The 24,670-nt window shown below is 52.0% G+C and overlaps 1 protein-coding gene across 1 annotated transcript; it reads left to right on the forward strand.

The window, feature by feature from the left end:
* The first annotated feature begins 885 nt into the window (after window positions 1-885).
* On the forward strand, window positions 886-18,784 carry METTL13 (methyltransferase 13, eEF1A N-terminus and K55). The gene is made up of 8 exons (XM_032765422.2): window positions 886-1,218; window positions 4,137-4,890; window positions 7,204-7,403; window positions 10,481-10,676; window positions 11,278-11,442; window positions 13,187-13,402; window positions 14,576-14,707; window positions 15,586-18,784. The coding sequence occupies exons 1-8, from the start codon at window positions 1,066-1,068 to the stop codon at window positions 15,858-15,860; spliced, it is 2,091 nt and encodes a 696-aa protein (XP_032621313.1). The 5' UTR covers window positions 886-1,065; the 3' UTR covers window positions 15,861-18,784.
* The last annotated feature ends 5,886 nt before the right edge of the window (window positions 18,785-24,670 follow it).

The following is a 24,670-nucleotide window of genomic DNA, read 5'->3' on the forward strand; positions in this document are numbered from 1 at the left end:
TCTGGTCACCCTACAGTAGGGGTCCATACAGCAACCGTGATTTGTGGGTAAGAGAGTTCAAAACTGATTGTGAAAAATAAAGCAGCATAGGCAGCAATAACTGGAGAAAGTCTGGCCCCAGCACATATGGGTCTGAGTTAGTGAACCATCACTGGGGTAAGTGTGCAAAATGCTATTGGCTTGCACAGCCTATTAGAGAGACAAGATGGGGGAGGGAATATCTTTTACTGGACCAACTTCTGTTGGTAGGGTGACCAGACAGCAAATGTGAAAAATCGGGAGGGGGGGATGGGAGGTAATAGGAGCCTATATAAGAAAAAGACCCCAAAATTGGGACTGTCCCTATAAAATCAGGACATCTGGTCATCCTACCTGTAGGTCCAGCTCTAGCCATTTCGCCGCCCCAAGCACGGCAGCACGCTGCGGGGGGGGGGGGGGGCGCTCTGCCGCTTGCCGGTCCCATGGCTCCGGTGGACCTCCCGCAGGCGTGCCTGCGGATGCTCCACCAGAGCCGCCTGCCGCCCTCCTGGCAACTGGCAGAGTGCCCCCTGCGGTGTGCCACCCCAAGCACGTGCTTGGTGCGCTGGGGCCTGGAGCCAGCCCTGCCTAGCTGTGGGTGAGAGGCCAAGGGGAGCCCTTCATCCACACTCCCTCTGCTGGACGGGCCGATTTCCGTTCCGGGGAGCGCAGGCGGGCTGCGTCCTGTCTGAGTGCACAGAGCGCCACAGCACCCCCTGCGACCTGGCCATTGGGAGATCCCCCCGCCTCGCAGTGCCTCCCTGACAAAGTTCAAACAACACACACCGGGGTGGGGGAGGTAACGAGCCAATGGGAAGAAAGCCGGGAAAAAGAGGCAACCAATGAGCTGCGACGTCGGTGCGCGGAGGAGGGGCCCAATGGGCAGGCTCCGAACGCGGACGTAGCTTGCCAACGTTCCAGGATTCTGCTGTGGGGGTAGGACGGGCGCAGGTGGGGAGAGCCCCCGGTCCGGGCCCGTAGGGCGTCTGCCCGCCAGGGGGACTCGGGAGGCGGGGTAGGCCCGGTGGGACGTCCGCTTCCGCCGCCATGGCGCTGCTGCCCCGCAGCGCGCGGGACTTTGGCTCGGCCCAGTACTGGGAGCGCTTCTTCCAGCAGCGCGGGCCGCGCGCCTTCGAGTGGTACGGCGGCTACCTGGAGCTGTGCGCGGCGCTGCACAAGTATGTGCGTCCCCGCGACAAGGTGAGTGAGAGGCGGCTGGGGGCGCCTCCGTTGGGTGGGGCCCGAGACCCGGGCCGAAGGGTAGAGCGCGTCCGCGGCTCCCCCGATTCCTGTGAGGCACGGGGCATAGGTAGAGTCAGAAGTAGCCTAGGGAAGAGGGGGTGGGTGAAGTCGCTGCCAGGCGAGGGCACTGCTGGATCGCACCGAGAGAGTGGGTGTCGTGGGCTCGCTGGGAGGTTGTATCTCGGGGGCTCCCACCAGGGTCGGTCCTGGGTCTTGTGCCAATGTTTTTATTAGCTGCTTGGGTAACGCAGGGGAGGGCCTGCTTGTAACGTTGGAGTCTGGTGCCAGGCAAACGGGGGTAGGGGCACGGGGCAGGTCAGGATTAGAATTCAGAACAACCTGAGTTTAACAAGATGGAAGTCAATAAAGCTTTGACTTTGGAAGGAAAAATCAAATGCATAGCTACAAAAGGGAAATAACTAGCTGGGTAGTGCAGCTGCTGGAAGTGATCTGGGGTTGTAGTGGAGTCGCAAATTGGATCTGATGCAGTTGCAAAAAAGATTAATGTTACTCTGGGGCGTGTCAGCAGAAGCAGTGTATTTAAGACACAGGATGTAATTGTCACACTCTGCTTGGCACTGGTGAGGCATCAACTGGAGTACTATGTCCAATTCTGGGTGCCACATTTTAAGAAAGATGTGGGCAAACTGGAGAGAGTTCAGAGGGGAGCAACAAAAGTGATAAGTTTTGAAAACTTGACCTATGAAGAAAGTTTTTAAAAAAATGGGCATGTTCAAACTTGAGAAAAGAATGGGAGGAGGATCTTTACCACATTTGAGGACTATTATCAGGCTATTATAAAGGAGACAGGGATCAGTAACTTGTTCTTCATGTCCAGTGAAAGAATGACAACAAGTAATGACTTGATTTATAGCAAGAGAGGTTTAGGTTAGATATTAGGAAAGCTTTCTGACTTTAAGGGTAGTTAAGATCTGGAATAGGCTTTCAAGGAAGGCTGTGGAATCCCCGTCATTGGAGGTTTCTAAGAACAGGTTGCACAAACACCTGTCAGGGAGTGTCTAGGTTTACTTGGTCCTGCCTCAGTGCAGGGGGCTGGACTTAATAACTTCTCAAAGTCCTTTCCAGCTCTACATTTCTATGATTCTGATTCTCTTAGGGCAGGCCCCACATGGACGTATGAAGAGGTATAGGCAGGGGTTGGGCTGGACAGATCTCCTAGGTGCTGAGTACAGAAGATTTCTTTGATCCACAGCCCAGTGTCACAGTCGGGTGGCTCAAAGCCTAAAACATATGCAGGATCCATCCCAGAACAGGAAACTCCCAAATGCTACTTGCTTGGGTGGATGCGGATCTACGATGGTGGTGGGCAGATTATGGCCCGCGGGACCGTTCTCCCCGGCCCCTGAGCTCCTGGCCCGTGAGGCTAGCCCTGACCCCTTCCGTGCTGTTCCCCCTCCCTCACAGCCTCAACTCACTGCGCCACCAGCTCCCCCGGGGCAGTGAGCTCCGGGGGCAGGGCAGCTGCAGATCCCAGCCTGACCGGTGCTCTGTGCTGTGCGGTGCCAGCCGGGCGGTGCAGCTGCCTGCCATGGTGCAGCCGCACTGCCAGCCACTGGTGCTCCAGGCAGCGCAGTAAGGAGGTAGGAGGGGGGTTGGATAGAGGGCAAGGGAGGCCAGGGGTGTGGGATAGGGGTCGGAGGGGTCAGAGGGCGGGGAACAGGGTGGTTGAATGGGGATAAGGGTTCTGGGGATGGTCAGGGAGAAGGAGTAGTTGGATGGGGCAGAGGTCCCAGGGGTGGGGGGCAGTCAGGAATGAGAGGAGGGGTTGGATGGGGCGGCTGGGGCAGTCAGCGATGGGGATTCTGGGGGCAGTCAGGGGACAGGGAGAAGGGGTGGCTGGATAGGTCAGGTGTCCCGGGGGGCAGTCAGGAAGGAGAGGGGGTGTTGCATGGGGCAGTGGGGGGCAGTTAGGGGTGGGAGTCTGGGTGCATTCAGGGAGAAGGGGTGGTTGGATGGGGCAGAGGTCCTGGGGGCAGTCAGGAAGGAGGAGGGGGTTGGATGGGGTCAGGGGGTCAGTTAGGGGTGGGGGGCCAGGGGCTGTCAGGGAACAGGAAGCAGGGGGGTGGATGGGGCAGGAGTCCTGGGGGGCCGTCAGATGAGAAGCGGTGGGAGTCAGATAGGGGGCAGGGGTCGGACCACATCTGCCTGTTTGGGGAGTCACAGCCTCCCCTAACCAGCCCTCCATACAATTTCTGAAATCAGATGTAGCCCTCAGGCCAAAAAGTTTGCCCGCCCCCGATCTAGAAGTAGGGAAGCAGCTTGGCAGCCAATCCCATGGATCATCGGCTCATCCACTCCAGTATCTTCCCATAAGTTGTTTGTTTTGCTTAGCGCTGAGCTAATGGCCCAGCCTGGTGTTGGGAGATGGTGACCAGTAGATAAAACCAAGATCATGACCATTTGTGGTCATAAATGATCCCTTGGCACTTCTTAGAAGAAATGGGGTATGGCTCCCTTTATTCTGGCTAAAATCTAGCTTAGATAATCACATCCTGTCTCCCTGAATTCCATGTGCAGTTCAGGTTACATGCACTCGAGTTCACTGGTTGTTGTGCACTAGTCATCACATGGTGTCTTCCACTCTGGTGCAGCTATAGTGCAGTGGTGGGGAAGGGATTCCTGCGTGTGTGTGTTTAACAGGTACATGTCGAATGCCTCCTTTGTGTGTGGTGAATCCCTCTGTAGTACATTTATCACAAGATCCCCAAGTGTTAGTTAGTGAGCATTCATGGTGGATTTGTGTCCCAGAGAATCCGTTTTGCTGATCTACATGGTGTGTGTTTTGGGATTGGTTGGGATAAACAGGACTGTGCTGTGTATCCACCGGGAAACTATTGTCTCTTTAAATTTCTCAGGTTCTTGTAGTGGGTTGTGGCAACTCGGAACTGAGCGAGCAGATGTATGACGTGGGCTACCAGGACATTGTGAACGTAGACATCAGCGAGGTTGTAATAAATCAGATGAGGGAGCGGAATGCCCACAGGAGGCCGAAGATGAGCTACCTGCGGATGGACATACTGCAGATGGATTTCCAGGATGCCCAGTTCCAGGTGGTATTGGACAAGGGCACCCTAGATGCTATCCTAGTTGATGAAGAGGAGGCCACCCTCCAAAGGGTGGACAGGATGTTTTCTGAGATTAGCCGGGTGCTGCAGGTTGGAGGCCGCTACCTGTGTATCTCCTTGGCCCAAGCCCATGTGGTGAAGAAGGCGGTGGGCTTCTTCTCCCAGGAAGGCTGGATGGTGCGTGTTCACCAGGTCTCAGGCAGTGCGGACGGAGTGGCCAAGCAGCAGTTTGTTCTGCCTGTTTTTGTCTATGTCATGACCAAGTTCAAGAAGATCCCAGATTCGGTTCTTCAGATCCTTGAGATCTGCACTGAGGAGCAGGACAGGCCTGTGCGGGTGGAGAGCGCTGAGCAGCTGATCGAGGCAGTAAAGGAGAGGCAGCTGTATGCTCTGCTGCGCAGCCAGCTGAATAAAAACCCCAGCGCAAGCCACGTCTCCCTGGATCTGTGTGATGCAGATGCCGGGAAACCTCGGTACACTCTGCATGTGGTGGACAGTCCCTCAGTGAAAGCCTCCCGGAACAATCACTTTGCCATCTTCATCAGTGAGTTCATCTCCTCTGAGAGGATATTTCTCTAGCTGAGATGTTCAAAATAGGGGTGAAATCCTGATCCCATTGAAGTCCATGGAAAAACTCCCATTGACTTCAGCAGAGGTCACCATTTCAAGTTAAGCTCTTAAGACTCTGGTTAGATATAATAAGATAGGCCTGATTTTCACCAGTGCCGGATGCCCAACAACTCCTATTCATTTCCATGGCAGTTGCTGAGTGTTCAGCACTAGAGATTGTTAGAGATTTTCCAACTGAACTTATTCTGCTGGCAAATGCCAAGTTGGTAGTATGAAATACTTCACCAAATCTATTACAGACTTGACAAAACTTTCATCAAAACACAGCCAGGTTCCCCCCCACGCCCCCCAAAGTTCTGGGAATGAGCAGCATTTCTCCAGCTCCCAGAGCTGGGGGCCGGTAGGGAGGCTCAGTGATTCTGCAGCAGCTGGGCTGAGACTTCCCAGGTGAGGGCGGTCAGGAAGCCAGAAACATTTCGTTTCAGTTCTCCTGAAATGGAATTTTTCTTTAAATTTGTTCCCGTGAAAAGTTTTCATATTTTTGACAGTTCATTCCAAAGTGGGATGAATTCCCTCTACTCCCACCCCAGAAATCCAAAATTTTTTGCAAAAAGATTCCCTTTTTTTGGCCAGCTCTGCTGAGCACTTCTGAAAATCAAGTCAGTTATCAAAGATGCTTTTCAAGGCTCCCGAGCCCCTAAATTTAGACACTTCAGTTTTGAAAATCTTGGTCTCCAGGAGCAAAAGAACAAAACACATTCGCTTGCCACGGTATTGTGTGTAGACAGAGCCCAGTCACTGACCAAAGAAGCAGTGCAGTGTTGTGGCCTGATGTAAAGCCTTAATCTGACATAGGGGACTGATCATGAAGATGGGCGGTGGGACAGATCACATTTAACTGCCTCATTTTTCTTCTCCAAAATGTGCCCATCGGTGTAATCTGAAGCACCTGGGCTTTATCGCATCAGTACTTGAGATAGTTGGATAGCCCCCCTACATCAGCTCAGAGAGCAAATACACAATACAAGATACAACTGTTATCCAGTATGATCTGATTCTGCCACCTTCCCAATGAGCTATTCTCAACCCCTATGAATAGCCCACTCATTTTATTGAGGCTACTTATGGAGAAAGATACCAGCAGCTGAGAGTTCTGGTGGCAGAATCTGCCCTCTGGTAAATAGCAGATGCTGATAATGGAACATTCATATGCATTTGTTACTAACTTTCTCTGTGATGCTCAATCCTGTTGTTACTACCAGGTAAAAGTTAAATAGACAAATTTGCTCTGTTTTAATATCATAAATGCACTCATTGCAGTTAGACATGCATCCCACAAGGAAAGGCTATTATATTTATGGTGTGTACAGACTTCCAGCTTCCTTAGGATCAGCAGGAGCTCGGAAGTAGCTCCTTTCTTGAATTTGAGAGCGCTCCACTATTTAAAAAAAACACAAAACCATTTGACTGAGATTTCAGTGTATGAAATCCAGGCCTCCTTAACAGAATGGAGAAACCTCTCCTCTTCTTAGCCACGCACAAAGCAAGTCAGACTGGTTAGTGCATTTGTAGTATTCCTTCAATTGCCTTCTTCCAACCTGTTACCAATAGTGGAATTAATTTTTCACATTATTAAGGCAGATTTGTCAGCTAGACAATAACAATAATAGATGGGCCTATTTGATTTTAATCCAAGGAGGCAACCTAGTCCAGCGCACCGGGCTGAGAGTTGGGATTCCTGGAGTTTGTTCCCATCTCTGACTCATTGTTTGACCAATTAACCACTCTGCATCTCAGCTGTCCCATTCATAAATATGGGGCAGATACTTGCTCCACTTTCCAAGTGCTTTGGAATCTACAAATGGACACGATCCAGAGGAGTGCTAAGTCGTCTTGTTTCATTAGCACAGACTCTAGATACACAGTCCTGCAATGCATTCAAGCCTTTGTGTTACGAATGCGTTGGAGTAAGGGGCATCCAAAATTTATTCAATTGAGGGGTGTATTGGCGAAGCTGCCGTAGGGCTGCATCTAATTTGTCAGATCTGGAGAAGGTTGCGGTTGTCGTCGTCTTCAGTCTAACAGGAGCACGCTGTTTACCGGTTCCAGTTTGATCCAAGCAGCACAGACGTACTGTGTTCTGGAACTCATCTGTACTAGAGATGATGGCAGTTGCTTTGGCCGCTCCTGGCTAAAGGCTAAGATATATTGGTAGCACTGTACTTCTAGCACCATCTGTTTCTGCCACCGTGGTCTCTGCTCTTCTGACTGAGACCCCTTTCTCCAGTACCACAGGGCAGAGAGACCGAGTGGCTCTTTGGGATGGAGGCGGGTCGGAAGCAGCTGGCTGCCAGCGCAGGCTTCAGGCGGCTGATAACGGTGGCCCTGCACAGAGGTCAGCACTATGAAGGGATGGAAGGCATCCAGGCAGAGCTGTCGGGGAAGGTGATGGAGCTGGCGCCACCCGGCCTCCCGTCCCAGCAGCAGGTAAGTGCTGTTCCCAACAGCTGTGTTCAGGCATCTCCTTGGGCAGAGCTGAAAACCCAGCCTGCACCCCACACATCCGTAGCCAGGCTCAAGCTCCTACTTCAGGGCCTTCTGCTGCTCTCTGTTGCCGTCCCATGTTCTCCTTTCAGCAGGAAGTGGGCTCCTTTTGCAAAATTTGATCTGGTTCCAGTCAAGGGAGGAGTTCAGCTCAGGGGCTTAGTTCAGCCCAGTATCTAGCTACTGTTTTATTCTCCTCTCTGCCCCAGCTCCAGTCACTTCATTTCTTTAGGCTGTGATTTTTGGATGCCTTAATTTGAGGGCCTCAGCTTCAGGTACCCCAACAGGGCCTGATTTTTAGAGGGAGGGCATCTCAAGTTGGGCACCCAAAACCACTCGCCCTGTTTGCAGATATTGGCCTGAATCTCTTCCGCCTTCCTGTTTCTTTCTGCAGCTTTCTCCCCACCTTGCTGAGGACTGAACCTTTCAGCAACTGGTAAAACATGTGTTATTGCCGTGACTTGTTTCCTGCATCTCAGCTAATAACTAGATAACAGTGGTGAAAAAAACTGGCCAGAGTACTATGCCACACAAACCTGTCCACTCCTCACACTCCCCTGCTATCCTCAGCTTCCTACAGCAAATATCCTTTCAATTCCTAAAATGCATCAGGTTCAGCTTGGCTTCTTAAGAGGAGACGTAGAATGGTTTATTGTACCTCTTTCAGTATTAGCAGGTCAAACAGGGATCTATCCTGGATCTAGTTTTATTCAGTGTCTTCATAAACAATTTGGATAATGGCATAGTAGACATACACTGACAAAATTTTTGGATGATACCAAAGCGAGATTTTTTGCAGGTGTTTTGGTGGACAGGATTAGAATTCAAAATGATCTTGACAAACTGGAGAAATGGTCTGAGATAAATAGGATGAAATTGAGTAAGGACAAATGCAAAGTACTCCACTTGGAAGAGAAAATCAATTGCACAAATTGCACAAATACAAAATGGGAAATGACTGCCTAGGAAGGAGTATTGCAGAAAGGGATCTGGGGGTTATAGTGAATCACAAACGCCATATGCATCAACAGTGTAACACTGTTGCAGGTAAAGTGAACCTCATTTTGGGCTATCTTACTAAGAGTGTTGTAAGCAAGACACAAGAAGTATGTCAAAGAGGCCATCTACGGAGAGCCGACAAATCTGCCTTAATAATGTGAAAGATTAATTCTACCACTACTCAGCAATGAAAAGGCCTCAATTGGAGTGCTGTGTCCAGTTTTGGGCACCATACTTCAAGATAGATGTGGACAAATTGGAGAAAGTCCAGAGAAGAGCAACAAAAATTATTAAAAGTCTAGAAAATATGATCTGAGAGGGAAGATTGAAAAAATGGACATGTTTAGTCTGGAGAAGAGAAGACTGAGGAGGAACATAAGTCTTCAAGTACGTAAAAGGTTGTTATAAAGAGGAGGGTGATAAATTGTTCTCCTTATCCACTGAGGACAGGACAAGGAGCAAAGGGCTTAAAATGCAGCAAGAGAGATTTAGGTTAGACGTTAGGAAAAGCTTTCTAACTGTGAGGGTAGTTAAGCACTGAAATAAATTACCTACAGACTTACCTACAGAGGTTGTGGAATCTCCATCTTTGGAGGTTTTAAGAACAGGTTGGACTAACCTGTCAGGGATGGTCTAGATCAGGTGGGCAAACTGCAGGCTCCTCTTGCCCAGCCCCTGAGCACCTCGCCCGTGAGGCTGCTCTCCCCCCGCCGCTGTACCCCTCTCCCGCAGCCTCAGCTCGTTGCACGACCAACGCAATGCCCTGGGCAGCAGGGCTCTTGCAGAGCTGCAGCCTGACCCGGTGCTCTGTGCTGCGCAGTGGCATGGCTGGCTCCAGATGGGCAGAATGATTGCCTGTCCTGGTGCTCTGGGCAGTGTGGCTGTAGCCCCACCAGGACTCCAGGCAGCACGTGGATAGAGGGCAGGGGAGTTCGGGGTGGTGGTCAGGGGGCGGGGGTGTGGATAGGGGGCGAGGCGGTCAGAGGGCGGGGAACGGGGGTTGAATGGGGGCAGTGGTCCCGGGGGAGCAGTCTGGAATGAGAGATGGGGTTGGATTGGGCAGCGGGTGGGGGGGGCAGTCAGGGGCAGGGGTTCCGACGTGGTCAGGGGACAGGGAGGGGTGCATGGTGCAGGAGTCCCCGGAGGGCCATTGGGGGCGAGAAGCTGTGGAGGTTCGGATACGGGGCGGGGGCCAGGCCACGCCTGGCTGTTTGGGAAGGCACAGCCTCCCCTAACCGGCCCTCCATAAAATTTCAGAAACCCTCAGGCCAAAAATTTTGCCTGCCTCTGGTCCAGATAATACTTAGTCCTGTCCTAGTGCAGGGGATTGGACTAGACGACCTCTCGAGGTCCCTTCTAGTTCTAGATTTCTGTGACTCTGTGAAACTGGTTTTCTGGTCTCCTGTTAAAGGCAAAAGTACAGGAGATCAGGCAAAACTGGATTCTATAATCTGTCTTCCTTTCAGATTTCAGTAGATGTGGGAAATCAGATTCAAATCCCCTGCAGATCTAGTTCCAGGTCTGGTTCTGAGGCAGTTGAAATTGTTCATGAGGTTTCTATCGAAGATGTTAGAATTCTCATGAGAACAACTGATTTCCTAAGAATCTTGCCAAATTGGACAACAATTTTAAAAGAGCAATTTGATTTTTTAAAATTTATTTTAGCATCACTGAAAATCAGACCAGATCCTTGCTTTGGCCTGAAAGCCAAGCTCTGAACCCATCAGAATCTGTATCCAAACAGCAACGCCTTGGACCATCATGCTATATGGGGCCCTGTTGAGCTGGGACGCAGTGCTGTTGGCTTGGTCTCCAATCAGCCTAGACAGGGATTGCAGGTGGGAGTTTGCACAACACTGATTAGGGCAACAAACTGCCTTGTGTTCACAGCAGTCTTGTTCTGGTGCCATTTTCCTATTGCAGTCTCTGGGCTGGTAGCTCTTCCTCTGATTCTTTCTGTAAAGCTCTCTGGTGTCTCCTGTGTGAGTTAGTTTCTCTTATTGCTTTTCTTTCTCCCCCAGGTGCCGTTTCTCTCTGTAGGGGGGGACATCGGGGTCCGTACCATTCAGCACGAGGACACCAGTGCCATGAGTGGGGAATACCTCATTGAGGACGTAAAAGGGGACAACATGTGCTATTTCCGGCGGCTCATCTTCCTCAGCAACAGGAACGTGGTACAGTCGGAAGCCAGGCTGCTGTCCAGTGCAGCCCCTAGAGGTGTGTAAACTTGGGCCTAGGAATTTGGGAAAGATTCTCAGGGCTTGGGCAGCAGAGTAAAGGGCTGGGAAGAGTTGCAGTATACCCAGGAGCCATTGGATGGCTCTGGGCAGCAATAAGCAGGTTGGAAAGCAATGGGAGCACATCATGAGAATAAATGGAACACCCACATTGGGTGACATCTAGCTCATCCCAGGGGGGAAGAAAGATTAGGGTGTATTGGTCAATCACAGGATGACTGAGCCATCACTGTGATGCGGCTGTGAAAAAGGCTAATGTAGTCCTAGGATGCATCAGGCAAGGTATTTCCAGTAGCGACAGGGAAGAGCTAGTACCATTATACAAGGCACTGGTGAGACCTCATCTGGAATACTGTGTGCAGTTCTGGTCTCCTATGTTTAAGAAACATGAATTCAAGCTGGAACAGGTGCAGAGAAGGGCTGTTAGGATGATCAGAGGAATGGAGAACCTGCCTTACAAGAGGAGATCAGAGAGCTCTCCCCCAAGGATATGCCCTGCTGTCCCCTGCGCATATCGGGTGTGCCAGCCCCTCTGCATGTCTGCCTGGACATCTGGCTAATGTCTCTCTTGTGTTGTTCAGGCCAGAAGCAGCGGAAGAAGGACAAGAAGAAACAGAGGTCTGGTTCCACCGAGGCCCCCCCAACGTCAGCTTGCCAGGCCATTGACAGGAGCTTCCTCTGCTGTGAACACCATAAGGCCATGGTTGCAGGACTGGCTCTGCTGAGAGAGCCTGAGCTCCTACCAGGTGCGAGGTCCATGAGCTAAGAGAAATGAACACCTCCACCCCCACCACCATAGGAGAGGGCAAGTCTCTAGTACAGTCTTCCCTGCTCTTGTACCTGGTCTAGTCAACTCAGTCCCAGGGACAGCTAAAGGGAGGGATGAGTGTCTCCATCAGTGACCGAATGGCAGGCCGGGCCCAGGGATTCCTCTCTGGCTGCCGCTGGTGCTAGTCCGTCTGTCCTCTCCCTATCCCAGAGGCATGGGTGAGTTTCTGGTGCTGTCTGGACATGTTGTGGATAGTGCTGTAGCCTCCCCCATCATGAAGGATGCTACAGCAGTGGCGCACAGTCGTTTTGGTATGGAGTGGCTGCAGAGGCTAGTGCTTAGAGCAGGAGCCTTGGACTCTGGACTCCTGGTTTCTGTTCCTGGTGCTGACACAGTGCTTGTGGGTTGATGTCTGTGCCCCAGCTCCCCTGTCTGTAAAGCGGCAAGGACGACAGTTGCCCATGTCCTGCCGGAAGGGAGGGGAAGCTCTGCTAGCTCAAGCTCGCCAAGCACTTTGTGATCCTTCCGTGGCAGACCCTGGAGGAGCGCCAAGCGCTATTGGTCAGAGGGAAGCTCCTTGGACTGGATTTCCAGTCTCGTGGATAGGTAACTGGGGGATGTTGGGTTGGGGAAGTGCTTCTGGCTGGGCGAGGGGACTGGGCGCTAGCCCTGGAGTCTCCTGGTGCTCTGGGTTAGGGTGCTTGCCGCCTGTCGCTACAGAGCTGGTTTAAAAAGCTGGCGAGGTGAGTAGGCGAAATGAGCAGCTTGGCTTCAGCATGTTCCTAGCAGGCGTCGTGTATGTCCCAGGCCCAGCACCCATGCCCAGTCAGCTGTGGCTGCTTGGTATTGCAAAGCCAGGGGAGTTTCAGGGCCCGTTAGGTTGCATTGTCTGAGCAGAGCAGAGGGTGGTGGTCTGGTGCCTGCTGCTGTCTGCCTGGCTCTATTGTTCACTCACTATCCTGGGTGCTCCCTTACCTTCCCATTCAGCAGCTGATGGCCTGGTAGCCAGTGAGCAGCCACAGCCTCCATAAAAGGTTGCTGCTGTCTCAGGATACCAAGAGCTGAGCAAAAGCAGCTCTATCCCCAGCCAGTGAGGCAGCGACATGAATGGGGACACCAAGGTGCTGGGCAGGAGTCCCTCGACTGCCCTGAACTTCCCTGACGTGTGCGTCCCTGTTACACGGGTAGCTTCTGTAGGAGCTGAGTTGCCGGTGGCTTGAATTTCCCTGGACTGTCGCCCGCAGTTGATCAGCTTCATTCTCACCCTGAAACAGAGGGAAAAGGGGTGAGGGGCCTGGTTTCTGGACTCCACGGGGACCCCAGTGTGCAGCTGGAAGGCGAGATGTGAGCTGTGTTAAAATGAAAACTTCCCTCTGAAAGCTTTCTAGCTAAATCAACTCAAGGGGGAGAGGGAGCAGGCGTGCAGGAGATGGGTCCAGAGCAGCAGAGAGCGAACTGAACCCAGCTGCAGGAGGGAAGAGGTTAAAGATGTGTTTGGTTTAGATAGTGGGGACCCAGGGACTGCATAGATGAAGAAGAAGTCGCCTCCGCACCCAAGCTCTACCCCAGCAGGGACCCTGTTGCCTAGCCGAAGCCAGATGCAGTGGTGGGTGGAATGTGAGCATAGTGTTCTCCCACGCTGGCCTGGAGGGGGCAGCGTAGAGCACGAAGGGTTCAGGTTGTCATGGCGGTTAATTTCCCGGCTTGCTTCCCGCTTGCAGGAGCCCAGCTCTCGGTGCTGGTGATTGGGCTGGGTGGGGGCAGCCTGCCTCTCTTCATCCACGACTATTTCTGCCAGTCCCACGTTGAGGCGGTTGAAATCGACCCTTCCATGCTGGAGGTGGCTACCCGGTGGTTTGGCTTTTCCCAAGGTGACAGGATGAAGGTTCACGTCTCGGACGGTCTGGACTACGTGGCTGAGCTGGCAGCAGCAGCAGGTAATGGACAAGGGTCCCTGCAGACTGATGCGCCCCTGAGGACCCCCCCATCCCACCTCCCCACTCTTGAATGTTGTGAGAGGATGGTATCGGTTCCACGCCTGTAGCTGCTAGCCAGGGTCACTGCAGAGCAGTGCTGAGCACTCCTTTTGCTTCTTGACCCTGGGCACTGAGTGCAGCAACCCCAATGCCTATCTTTCAAGCTCCTTGTGGTTGTTTAGCCTTGTACCCCATAGGGATGGGGCAAGGGGATGGGGGGACTCACTGTTCCAGAGATCCCACTAAGGCAGTGCCCAGGGGTGGTGAGAAGAAAGATCTGATGATATGTTACCTCAGTGGACAACTCTGACTCCTACCCATCCCTTTCTTCTTGTTTCCCCTTCTCCCCACCCAATTGTGTCTTCTGCTGAGAGGTTCTTTTCCATTCTGAGCCACACCACCTCTCTCTCCTCTGCCCAGTTCCTCCACACTAGCCCATCACTGCTTTACCATCAGCCATTTAATTTGTATGTAACACACACGTGAGCTGAGGTGCCATTAGCAAGGTGTGGCAGGATATCTGATTCTCTTCTACCTGCAGCCATTAGCATCATGCGCTATGACCTTTTCAGCTCTCCTAAGTTAAGCAGAGTCATCCTTTGCTGGTACGTGGATGGGAGACCTCCAAAGAGAACCCAAATGCTGGAGAAAGTGGTGGTGTTGCATCATTGGTTGCATTCTTTCCCCAGTCCCTACTGAATTAATGCCATAGCCTGGTGTTGCGGGGTCACTGTGCTGCAGGAGGGCTTATCTTTCTGGCAAGATGTTAAATGGGTGGCGTGATCACTTGTGGTCATTTAAAGATCTCCTGGCCTAGTGCCAAATTCCAGTCTGGCTGCCTGTAGTTCCAATGTGACACAGTGTTTTTTGCTTCCTCTGTTAAGTGTTGAGCGGCTGCCACAACCACTCCAGAGGTGGCTGCATTTCTGTGGAAGGGGAGAAGACTCCTGCAAGTGTCTTTCATAAAGCCTTGGATGGAAGCTGCTGTGCAAATGGCAGAAGAATCTCTTTCAACCTTCCACCTTTTATTTCAGCCACTCGCCCAATGACTATGGCAGTGAGCAGTGCTTGGCTCATCCCATGCTATTGCTGCCTTGCTCTTTGGATGCTAACTGGGCTGTTCTCCTTCCGCAGCACCAGCCCAGTACGATGTTGTCATGTTCGATGTAGACAGCAAGGATCCCACGCTAGGAATGAGCTGCCCGCCCCCTGCCTTTGTGGAAACGTCCTTCCTGCAGAAGGTTAGAACCATCCTGGCACCGGAAGGTACGGAAAGGGTGTCCGACAGCCTCGCATGTGCGCAGATGCCATGCTACGGCGCCTGTGTCCCAAACGGCTGTCTCCAGGTGTCAGCACCCTCTTAGAGTCTCTTCATGCTGGAAGAGAGCAAGCATGACCCTAGCAGTGAAAGCTGGGAGCCGGGTGGCAGGATCCCTGGATTCTGTGCCTGGAGCAGCCTCTGTGACTCTACTCCACTCTTTAAAATAGCGAATAACGCCCATTTGACGGGAGGCTCAATGGTATAACGTTGATGAGGCAGATGGAGCCGCTCAATGGATGTACAGGGTGGTGTGGGTCAGATTGCAATGCCCTCCCCCAGGATGACTAGCACCTTGCTTCATGAGCAGGCCTGCTGATACCAGTGGGTCTGCTCACGGAGGAAGGGGAATGAGGGATGGCAGGCTGGCTCTCCGTATACTCAGTGGTTCACTGGCATTAGCAACAACAGGACCCCTCTGCTAGACACTGGAATCAGCTGCTAACTAGCTGCAGGCCCATGGCTGCTCTGCAGGGGCCTCTCTTCATTTGTGCTGTGTGCCAAGACTTTCACCCACTTGGCCTTCGGTGCTGGTGCTCTCAAGCTTTACCCAGACAAGGGCCGTGGCGCCGCCTTGTTGTTAATTCAGGAGTTGCACCAAATGGGCATAATGGAGCAGACTGAGGCTGCAAGCCTGGCTGTGCTGCTGTGAGACCATGGGTTCCAGCACGCTTGGCTGCTTGGCTCCAGTTGGAGCTCAGCCTGCTGGGATTTGTAGTCCCCCAGCAGCGCCTCTGTTGGTGGGGAGTAGGGTGGGGCAGGTTCCCTCTGACCACTCCAGTTCCAAATGTGCCTGTGCTTTTGGGTCTCTCTTCCCTTGCTCCAGGCGTTTTTGTGCTCAATCTGGTGTGCCGAGACTCACTTCTCAAAGACTCAGTTCTGGCTGCCCTCAAGGAGGTATTCCCTCTGCTGTATGCCCGGAGGATCGAGGGGGAGGTCAACGAAATCCTGTTCTGCCAGCAGTACCCTGAGGGAAAGCTGGCTGCCCCGGAGCTCCTGGAGACAGCTAGGACTCTGGAGAGGACGCTGAAGAGGCCCGGCCAAGCATGGGATAGCTCCTACGTTCTGTCGGACATGCTGAAGGCAGTGGAGATTGTGTGAGAGGAACGTTCTGCCTCGTCTGGGTTATCTGCCTGTGCTCTCGGTTTGGAGAGAGGAGCTGAAGGCGGTTGTGCCGTCTGACTGTAAACACTGCGAGTGAAGAGCGGCGCCCTCCTACGCCTCACATACGCGCTCTTCCTGGCTGCTAGGGCCAGAATGGTGCATCTTAAGCAGCCTGTCCAAGGGGAGACAGGATCCTGGGAGGGAAAGCCTCCCTCTGGGGAAAAAGGGAGGCTGCCAGCCATAGCAAAAGGACCGAGGTGACCCCTGCACTCCCCAAAAGGGTCTCAAGGCAGCAGCCAGTGGTGTGAGAAGTTCTGTTCCTTCTCCGAGTGGCTGTGAGCCAGCTGATGAGGGCAGTGGGGCCTGGTCTAGCTCTACTCCTTTGGCTCCTTATTGCTGTGGAGGCCAATCCCTTGGGCACCAGTGCCTGCGGGAGCCTCCCCCACTTTGCTTTTAAAATAAAGGTCTTTTTCCTTGGCAGATGTAGAATTGGGGAAGCAGGGCCTTGGGCGTGGAGTGGGAGGCCAGCATGAAGGATGGGAGCATGAGGGCCGAAGCTGGTAGGCTGGGGAAAAGTGAGGAAGTCCATCTTAACCACAGGGGGCTGCCTGGGTCTGTGTCTGACCCCAAATCCCACCCGTCTCGTATGTCTCTCCACCTGACTCACCCATGTGCAGTCTTGTCACTAGCCCTGCCTGCCATTTGGACACTCTCATCCCAGCTCTCCCTTCAGCTGCCCCACGCTCCCCACAATTTTCTCTGACCCTAGGTGAATAGGTGGGATCTGAGGAAGAGGTAGGCCCAGCTCTGAGCTCCTCAGGCCTGCATGGCGCGCTCTCACTGAAGTCAGAGGGAGTCCCTGCTCTGTAAGAACATTAGATTGGGGTCTTGGGTGGATCTGTTTGTACTGCCATAGCTGCAACCCCAAAGTGATGGACATCTGATGTGTGTTTTAAAAATGCTCTCAGCCAGCACTGGTATGTCCTCCTGTGTCTTCCCGGAAGAACATAAGCTTTTTCACAGTCTGAGGATCAGTGTCATACTGCAGCTACCTCTGGGCTAGAACACAGCTAGGTTAAACAGTCCATAGCAACCTTAATGATGTTTTGTATGATGAGACATGAAGGAGAACTCAGGGTGCTGAACTAGGCTGGCCCTAATGTAAACACGTGCCTTGTCACATCAGCCCACGCTGGCTCTTCCTCCTAGTAACTGCTCAATGATGGTCATTTGTCTGAGCCCTCAGGGCTTTGTCTTTGCATCTTTCCTAAAACTTGGCCCTTCTTCCAGCACAGCAGCTGGCTCAGTGCAGCTGCTGCGGGAGGGATGTCACTGCCTGTATGAGCACCATGCTTCCTGCTACACCAGTGCTATGCCTGGGCATGTCTCCTATCCAGGTGTGAAACAGACCCAGCACTGCTGGCCCTGGGAGATCTGCCCAGGTCAAAGCCTGAAGGGCTGGGGCTGCAGGCAGATTTGACTCAGAAGGGGAAATCATGTCCCTGTAGCTCTGAGAAACAGACACAACAAAACTAATTTCCCTTCATACTAAAGACAAAACTCAAATACCACCAACTGGCCAGGCTCAGGGACCTGCATGTCCTACCCCAGCATGCTGCACTGTGGGTTGGCTCTCTGGTCCACCTTAAGGCACTCCTCAGAAGGAGGTGGGTGCCTGATGAAGGACCTCCAGGCTACAACTACCACTTAACCCCTGGACCCACATCAGCCCAGCACCCAGTCATTCCTCTGCGATTGCTGCCAGCGCCCTTGGCACTCACTCCCATGGCCTGCCAGCACCAATGCTGCCTTGCCCTTGGGCTGTTCCTACCCATCCTAGGCCCAAGCCAGATGCCAGCTGTGATCGGTTAAGGACTTGGCACCAGCCCAAAGCCATTTTGCATAGACCTCTCATAGAATCAGGTGCCATCTGCCACTTCTGCCCTAGGACTTTGGAGTTTTCACGTCTGTGGGAAAAGAGGGTACCTAGCCACCAGCTGTGAGACTGACCCCCTCCGGGTTAATACTGTGGGGGCGTGGGGGGGGGAGGGTGCTGGCCTGACCCCTGCAGAAGTGGGGCAATGGCCTCTGCAGCAGAAGGGCTGGGCTTCAGGGAAGCAGAAGTGAACTCTTTTTGGGGGAACAGCTGATGGAAGTAGGGGGAGGGGAGGTCAGAAGTGTGCCAGGAGGGAACCAATGGGGGACTCCACTGCTGCCTGGGCAGTGCTCCAAGAGAGTAGAGGCATCAGTGGGTGTTACCAGTTGGTAACTGATTGGATCCCCGTATGCATAGCCAAGGCTTTGTGCTCACAGAGTCCTTGTGGCCACCTCCCTCCAGACTGAGTGAGATGACTGAATTAAAAGGTGGGGAAAGTGCAGCCAGAACATGAGCAGCAGGTTCTGGAGAGGGTGTTTGGGGGGTGGGGGCTGCTGGATGGAGATGACCATCTGAGCCTCCCTCTCACCATAGCCCACCCTTTGCTTTGCAGGTTAACAACAGGTGCAGTAGAGTCCCTTTGAATCATTCCCATGCAATATCCATCCCCGGACTTGCCACTTACAGAAATCCCACATCCTCTGCCCCCAAAGGAGCCCTGTAGCCTAGTTTGCCGGTTTTACCTCAAACCTCTGCTCTTGTATAATACACAGCACCTGGGAGTTAATAGAAATGAGAGAGTGCTGGAAACAAATGGTTACAATACAAACCAAAATAGGCAAATCTGGGTTTACACTTATCAATAGTCTGCTTTTCTATCTAAAAAAGTAGGTTCTCCCTTCCGCCGCCCTAAAGCACACACTCAATATCCATTACTCCTTAACTATTACCCATACAGACATCTCTCGATTATGAATCTTGACAAGATACAAGCTTTCTGTAGCTACCTGACTTGTTACACTTTATGGATAAATATTCTGTAAGACATGTTTGATGTAGTGAGTTTGTCAGGTCTCAGGTGAGGCTTGTTTGCAAAGAACAGGACCCTTTGCAAAGAAGCCTCTGTTACAGTGACCCTGGCGTTTTTGCCTAAGCATTGGCTGTGCAAATCTCTGTTCTGCACCTTTCTTGTGGGACCTGGCTCCTACCATATAGGAGGATTTTTTTATTCTTGAGGGAGGAAACCAGCTGCTTGAAAGCTGCCTTTGTTCCACTCCAACTGCTCACTTGTCCCAGCAACTCTCTGCCAGTGAGACTGGTGTGGGACAGACTAGACTTGGGAACATGGCAGTGAAAGGCTCTGCAGCCCATGGGCAACTCCAGAACCAGGCATTCCCCCATCCAAGGTACTCTGGAATACTTCCCCGTTATTCTTTGGGCTTTAAAATCCAGTCCTTGTGAGAGGGACTGGATTAGCCCATAGTGGGGCTTTGATCACTGCATTTCCCATGTTGCTAAAGGGGAAGGACATCTTGGCTAGAGATGGGGGGTTTTCCAGCATAGCAAAGGTTGGAAAAGGCTGAGAACTGATGGATTATTTATTATTGAGCTGTAAGGGGATCAGCCAAGGAACAGGGTTTCCTGTGTCTTTTTCTAAATAGAGGTGGAAGTCTCCACCCTTCTAAAAACCAGCATCAGTTTACTAGCAAGCTGCCCACCTGGGCTTGGAAAGCATGACCAGGCCAGGCTCTCTCATTGGGTGACCCACATGGAGAAGATTTCTGACACTAAAGGGCTCCTCAGTCTAGCAGACAATGGCATAATGAGATCCAATGGCTGGAAACTGAAGCTAGACAAATCCAGAAAGAAATAAGATGCCAGGGTTTAGCAGTGATGGTAGTTAACCATTGGCTGGATAGGGTGGATTCTCTATCACACGGAGTCTTATAGGCAACATGGCGGGGGGGGGTCTTTTTAAAAGAGCTCCTCTAGCTCAACCAGAGGCTATAGGCTTGATACAGACATTAGTAGAAGGAGGGATAGCTCAGTGGCTTGAGCATTGGCCTGATAAATCCAGGGTTTTGAGCTCAATCCTTGAGGGGGCCATTTAGGGAACGGGGGTAAAAATCGGGGGATTTGTTCCCCCTTTGAGCAGAGGGTTGGTCTAGATGACCTCCTGAGGTCCCTTCCAACCCTCATATTCTGTGATGCTGAATTCTCTGGCCTTGTTATGCAGGAGGTCTGACTAGATGATCACAATGGTCCCATCTGGCCCTAAACTTGATGACTATTTAGGTTTTCATACCATGCTCTTCACTGCAATGCCTAGTGCCTCCAGAACTAGGACCCAGGTCCACAAAAGTGTTTAGGCTCTTAAGTTCCATTGATTTCAGTGGAATTTAGAAGCTTAAATACCTGTGAGGATCTGGGCCAATGGTCACAGTGGAGTAGAAAGCAGGTATGTGGAATGGCCCCCTCTCCTGTTCACATGACATGAGACCCAGCCCCTAGAAGGTCCAATCCTGGAGGCACCACTGGGAATCTCCATCTGGCCGTGGTGTTTCGCTGGTGTCCATCACCTCAGAGGCTGCTTGAGCATTGGGAGAGCCAGCAGAGGGAAGCAAACACTCCACCCCAGCTTCCCCAAGGTGTCTCAACTTCAACCAGTGCCTGGGGCAGGGCTTTGTTCCCATGGGGCTACTTTCTCCCTACAATTGGCAGGATGAGGACAGTCTGTGTTTTACTTATACTGCAGGAAAATTTTCCTGGCACTGGACAAACAATCCATTTGCCCAGCTCCATTCCATTTGCTGGCTTGGGAGGGAATTTTCTCTCTGTGATGCAGCGTTTCTAAAGCATGCAGGTTTGCTGAGATCTGAGCCCTTTCCAGCTGGCTGTAGCTCCACCAGGTACACACCACCTACAATATGCTTCATCTCAGAGCCCTTGGGAGTTGGTTGTTCTTTGTTAGGGAACCCTCTATGAGCGGTCACCCCACCTTTCCCTTACCTCTCTCAAAGGCCCTGTGTTGCAGCAAAGTTCCTTGGGCCAAGGAGGACTGGAAGGGATTCCCTCCAAAGCGGATTAGCTGGGGAGGCGGTATTGTAAAGTCTAGAAAGTTTTTTTCTTCCCAGGACTGAGTACACTGGCTCTGCAGTAGCTTCCAGCCCCTACTTTCCCAGGGAACAAGAGAGATGGGGTGTGCTATTTGGGGCTGCTGGGCTGGGGCTTTTACTAAAACTCAGGAGTTGCTTAGGAGGAGAGTTACAGTGAAGGGCTGTTAATGAGGACAGTTTACAGCAGCTATCAGGAAATTGACCTGGGTGGAGCAGCAGTGCTGTTTACTGACTACATGAGAAGAATGCGGCTCTCTGCCCTTCCCCAGAAGCGCCTCTGCATTTGAATTCCTTAGTAGGGCCAGATTATTAGCAAGTATTATTAGAGAAACACCTCATGTCCACAACCAAGATCAGGGCCTCATTGTGTTCAGTGCTGTAGAGACAAAGTGAGAGACAGTCCCTGCCCCAGGGAGTTTACAGTCTAAGTAGACAAAAAGTAAGAGGGGAAACTGAGGCACCGGACAGGGAAGTGACTTGCATAAGCTCATCCAGCAGGCCAAGCCAGGAATAGAACTCTGGTCTGTTGCTGCCAAGGACTCAATCCACTGGACCACACTGCCTCTCAGTTACATTAGGGTTAAATAGCGTAGAGAGGAAGCCATGTGACGGTCATGGAACCTGGGGACTTTTACAGCTGGAGATGCTGCTGCTAATCAGAATACTTCATTTGTTTCAGTTCAGCATGCCAAAGATTTCATGGAGTTGGTAGGCCAGGGCCAGAAGCTTTTGGGCATTGCTGGTCCAGTGATTAGAGCACAGCTGAGAACATCCTTATGAATGGAGCTAGTTTCTGCCTCACCAGCAGAGGGCACCAGCCCACGTATCCTACAGGACATCTGTTACAAATCCCTGAAACCATAATACCGTTTCCACTGCTGCTACACGCCACTACCCCTCAACGCCTCTCTTCTCTGGCCAAGCCCTGTTCTCTTCCCCCTACTAATTCTCCATCTCTTGACATGCATGGCCAGCTTTAAGCCAATTCCCCGTAATTGGGCCTCGTGCCTTAGATGTCTTAAAAATTTTTTGGTTACTCACCCGGTGGCAGGTGTGTGTGTCTGTTCCGGGGCTTCGGTGGCATTTCAGCGGTGGGGGAGTCCGCTCCGGGGCTTCGGCGGCATTTCAGCAGCAGGGGGGTGTCCACTCCAGGGCTTCAGCAGCATTTCAGCGGCAGGGGGTCCGTCAGTGCCGCAGAAGACCCTGAGTGGACCCCCCACCGCTGAAGTGCCACCAAAGCCCTGGACCGCCACCGGGTATTAAAATCGGGCCCCGCCGTTCATAAAGCTGGCCCTGTCGACATGTCTGAGCCCTCTTCTCTGCCCCGCACTAATTCTCCATCTCTCAATCTTTCAGCCTCAGTTTTTCAGTGCTTTGCCAGCAATCAAACTCAGCCAGTGCCTTGAGGGCAGGTGTATAATGTGAGAACATGATTATGATAATCTGCATTTTGGTAGTGCCCACCATATACTCAGAGCTTTAAAACCCTTCTGCTCTGCCTGATGCCTGCTTACTTCACCAGGATTAGCTGGCTAATTTCGTGTGGAGGATGATGGGAAAAGAGTCTTGCGGGGGGATTTGAAGGAGAAACATCTTAACGAACTGCCCTTAGCAATCAGTGCAGGGAAGGCATTCCAGGTAGGAGGCCTGAAAGTAGGGCCAAAGTTGGTTTTCTGGGGCATTCTTGATGTGGAAGGGGTGCTGTGGTTAAAGATGAAAGTGGCTGAGTGAGGCGCAGCAGAGCTGAGAAGTTCTGTGAACAAGATGTCTGAACTTGATGCAGTGGGCAAGAGACATTGGTGGAGGTGAGCAAAACTGTGTGCAAAACAGTGGGCCAGAGATGGGAAGAGACCTGCATTTTGTTCCTGGCTCTGCCAATGACATGCTGTGAGTCCTAGGGTAAGTCACCTCCCCACTCTGTGCCTCAGTTTCCCTCCCACCCTGTGTCTGCCTCATCTGACTGTAAGCTCTCTAGGGAAGGGACTGTCTCTTATTATGTGTATGTGCAGCACCTAGCATAGTGGATCCCTGATCTCAGCTGGAGCTATGAGTCATTACCACACTGCACATAATAAATGATCACTTTGTATAGTAATGCCTAGCAGTCCCAGTCTTTAGGAGTTGCTGAACGTTGATCAGTTAAAAAACTAACTGATCAATTTCAGGGGCATCTAAAAACTGAGTTACAGGGGCTTCTCTGTACCTGGTGGCACTCTTTGAGCTGATGTTTCGGCACCTCTCGGGGTAGAAGTAAGGGCTGTGTTCCGCTTGAGGGCTGAGACTGTCTCCTTTCTAATGCTAGAAAGCTCAGCTCTCTGGCTCGCGAGAGAAGAGACCTTCAACTCCGCACTTGCCCCAGATTCGAACTTGCCCATCCTGCAGCACTATCCACTTCCTGAATCCCAACTAACTGCCCCGAGATCTCATTGGAAGGGGTATAGTGGCTGTAGAAATCTCCCCATTTCAGTGCTGCTATTCAATGATGTAGGCATGGAGTCTTCCATTCAGGTCAATGCACCAGCACTGCTTTGGCCTTGATTTATTTTATGAACCAAGCTGTTAAATGTCCTGGTATATGGGCCAGCTTCAGAGCTGCTGTAAATCTGTGTAGTTCCATTGACGTCAGGGGAGCTGAGGCCAGCAGAAGGTCTGGCCTCATGTTTCTGGTGTAGCCAGCCAGGTTACAGTAGTAGGGGAGATGTAGGGCCAAATTTTGCTGCAGTTGAAGAGTGGGGATTGGCAGCTGTAAGCCACGTTTCTGCTCCTCTGATTCTGGGATCACAGTGACCAAAATGACCCCTGGTGTAATTCAGAGCAGCCCTAAGCAGTGCCCTGCGCTAACTCTGACATGCCCCCTACCAGGAGCCAGCAATGCCAGCTTGATGCCCTGAGGATCCCCCTATGTTGGGGGACTCCTTGGCTGCTCCTCTAGGGCAACTTTGTGATGACTTTCTGAGTGCATAGCAGCTGGAATGGGGACTGAGGGTTCAGTTCCTTAATGCGGGCATGCCCTGGCTTTAGTGCATTTCACTGCTCATTCTCCACACTGCGCTAGGGTAACTTGTGGCCATGCACGGCCCCTCCCTGTCATGCTTAACTCTGTGCATGGGGGAAGGGCAGGCTTACATTTCTTCCAAGATGACATTGCCACTTTCAGTCCAAGCTTTAGAGTGGCAACCCCTTCATGCTACCCATCTGCAGCCAGCACAATGGGCCTAGTATGGAGCCTGAATGGTGATTCACGATTTGAGAACGGGTTGAGGTGAGGGCACAAGTCCATTAGGCAAAGCAGCAGAGGGAAGTTCTTTGTAAACATCTGCCCCCAAGTGACTCCTCCAGGCAGGAATGGGTGACTCTGTTTCCCAGAACTGTCTACCCCCATAATCGACTCTGTGCACAAGCCTCTATTGATCAGAATAACATGAAGGAAAAGCCATAGAATTATTCTGGTGGTGTGCATGCGCTTGTGAGCTCATTTCCAGTACTGTTGCTTTGGGCCCTTATAGAAAAACACCAGCTGTGAAGCTGCTTTGCCACAGCATATAGGTTTCCCCAAAGTGGAGTAGTTCAGGTTTCATTAAAGATTCCTAGCTAAAAAGCAGCAGGGGTGAGATGAACAGTATAATCTCAGCTCTGAGTGGTCTCTGGTATGTCTAGGACACCCATTCCTGTAGAGTTGCTGGAATGTCAGGGGAAAAATGAATAATGTCAAGACAATGATGTTTTGGTGAATGGAGGTGCATCCCGGTCCCTCTAATCTCCCATGGGCTCCTTTTGGTCTCATTTTGGATGTTGGGGTTAGTGTGTGGGTGCTG

Source organism: Chelonoidis abingdonii, chromosome 7, assembly GCF_003597395.2.
Source record: "Chelonoidis abingdonii isolate Lonesome George chromosome 7, CheloAbing_2.0, whole genome shotgun sequence".
Classification (NCBI taxonomy): Eukaryota; Metazoa; Chordata; order Testudines; family Testudinidae; genus Chelonoidis; species Chelonoidis abingdonii.

Coding starts and splice junctions, on each gene's coding strand:
- METTL13 (XM_032765422.2), top strand. CDS start 1,066: ATGGCGCTGCTGCCCCGCAGCGCGCGGGACTTTGGCTCGGCCCAGTAC. Junction 1,219..4,136: donor ATGTGCGTCCCCGCGACAAG/GTGAGTGAGAGG, acceptor TAAATTTCTCAG/GTTCTTGTAGTGGGTTGTGG. Junction 4,891..7,203: donor TCACTTTGCCATCTTCATCA/GTGAGTTCATCT, acceptor CCCTTTCTCCAG/TACCACAGGGCAGAGAGACC.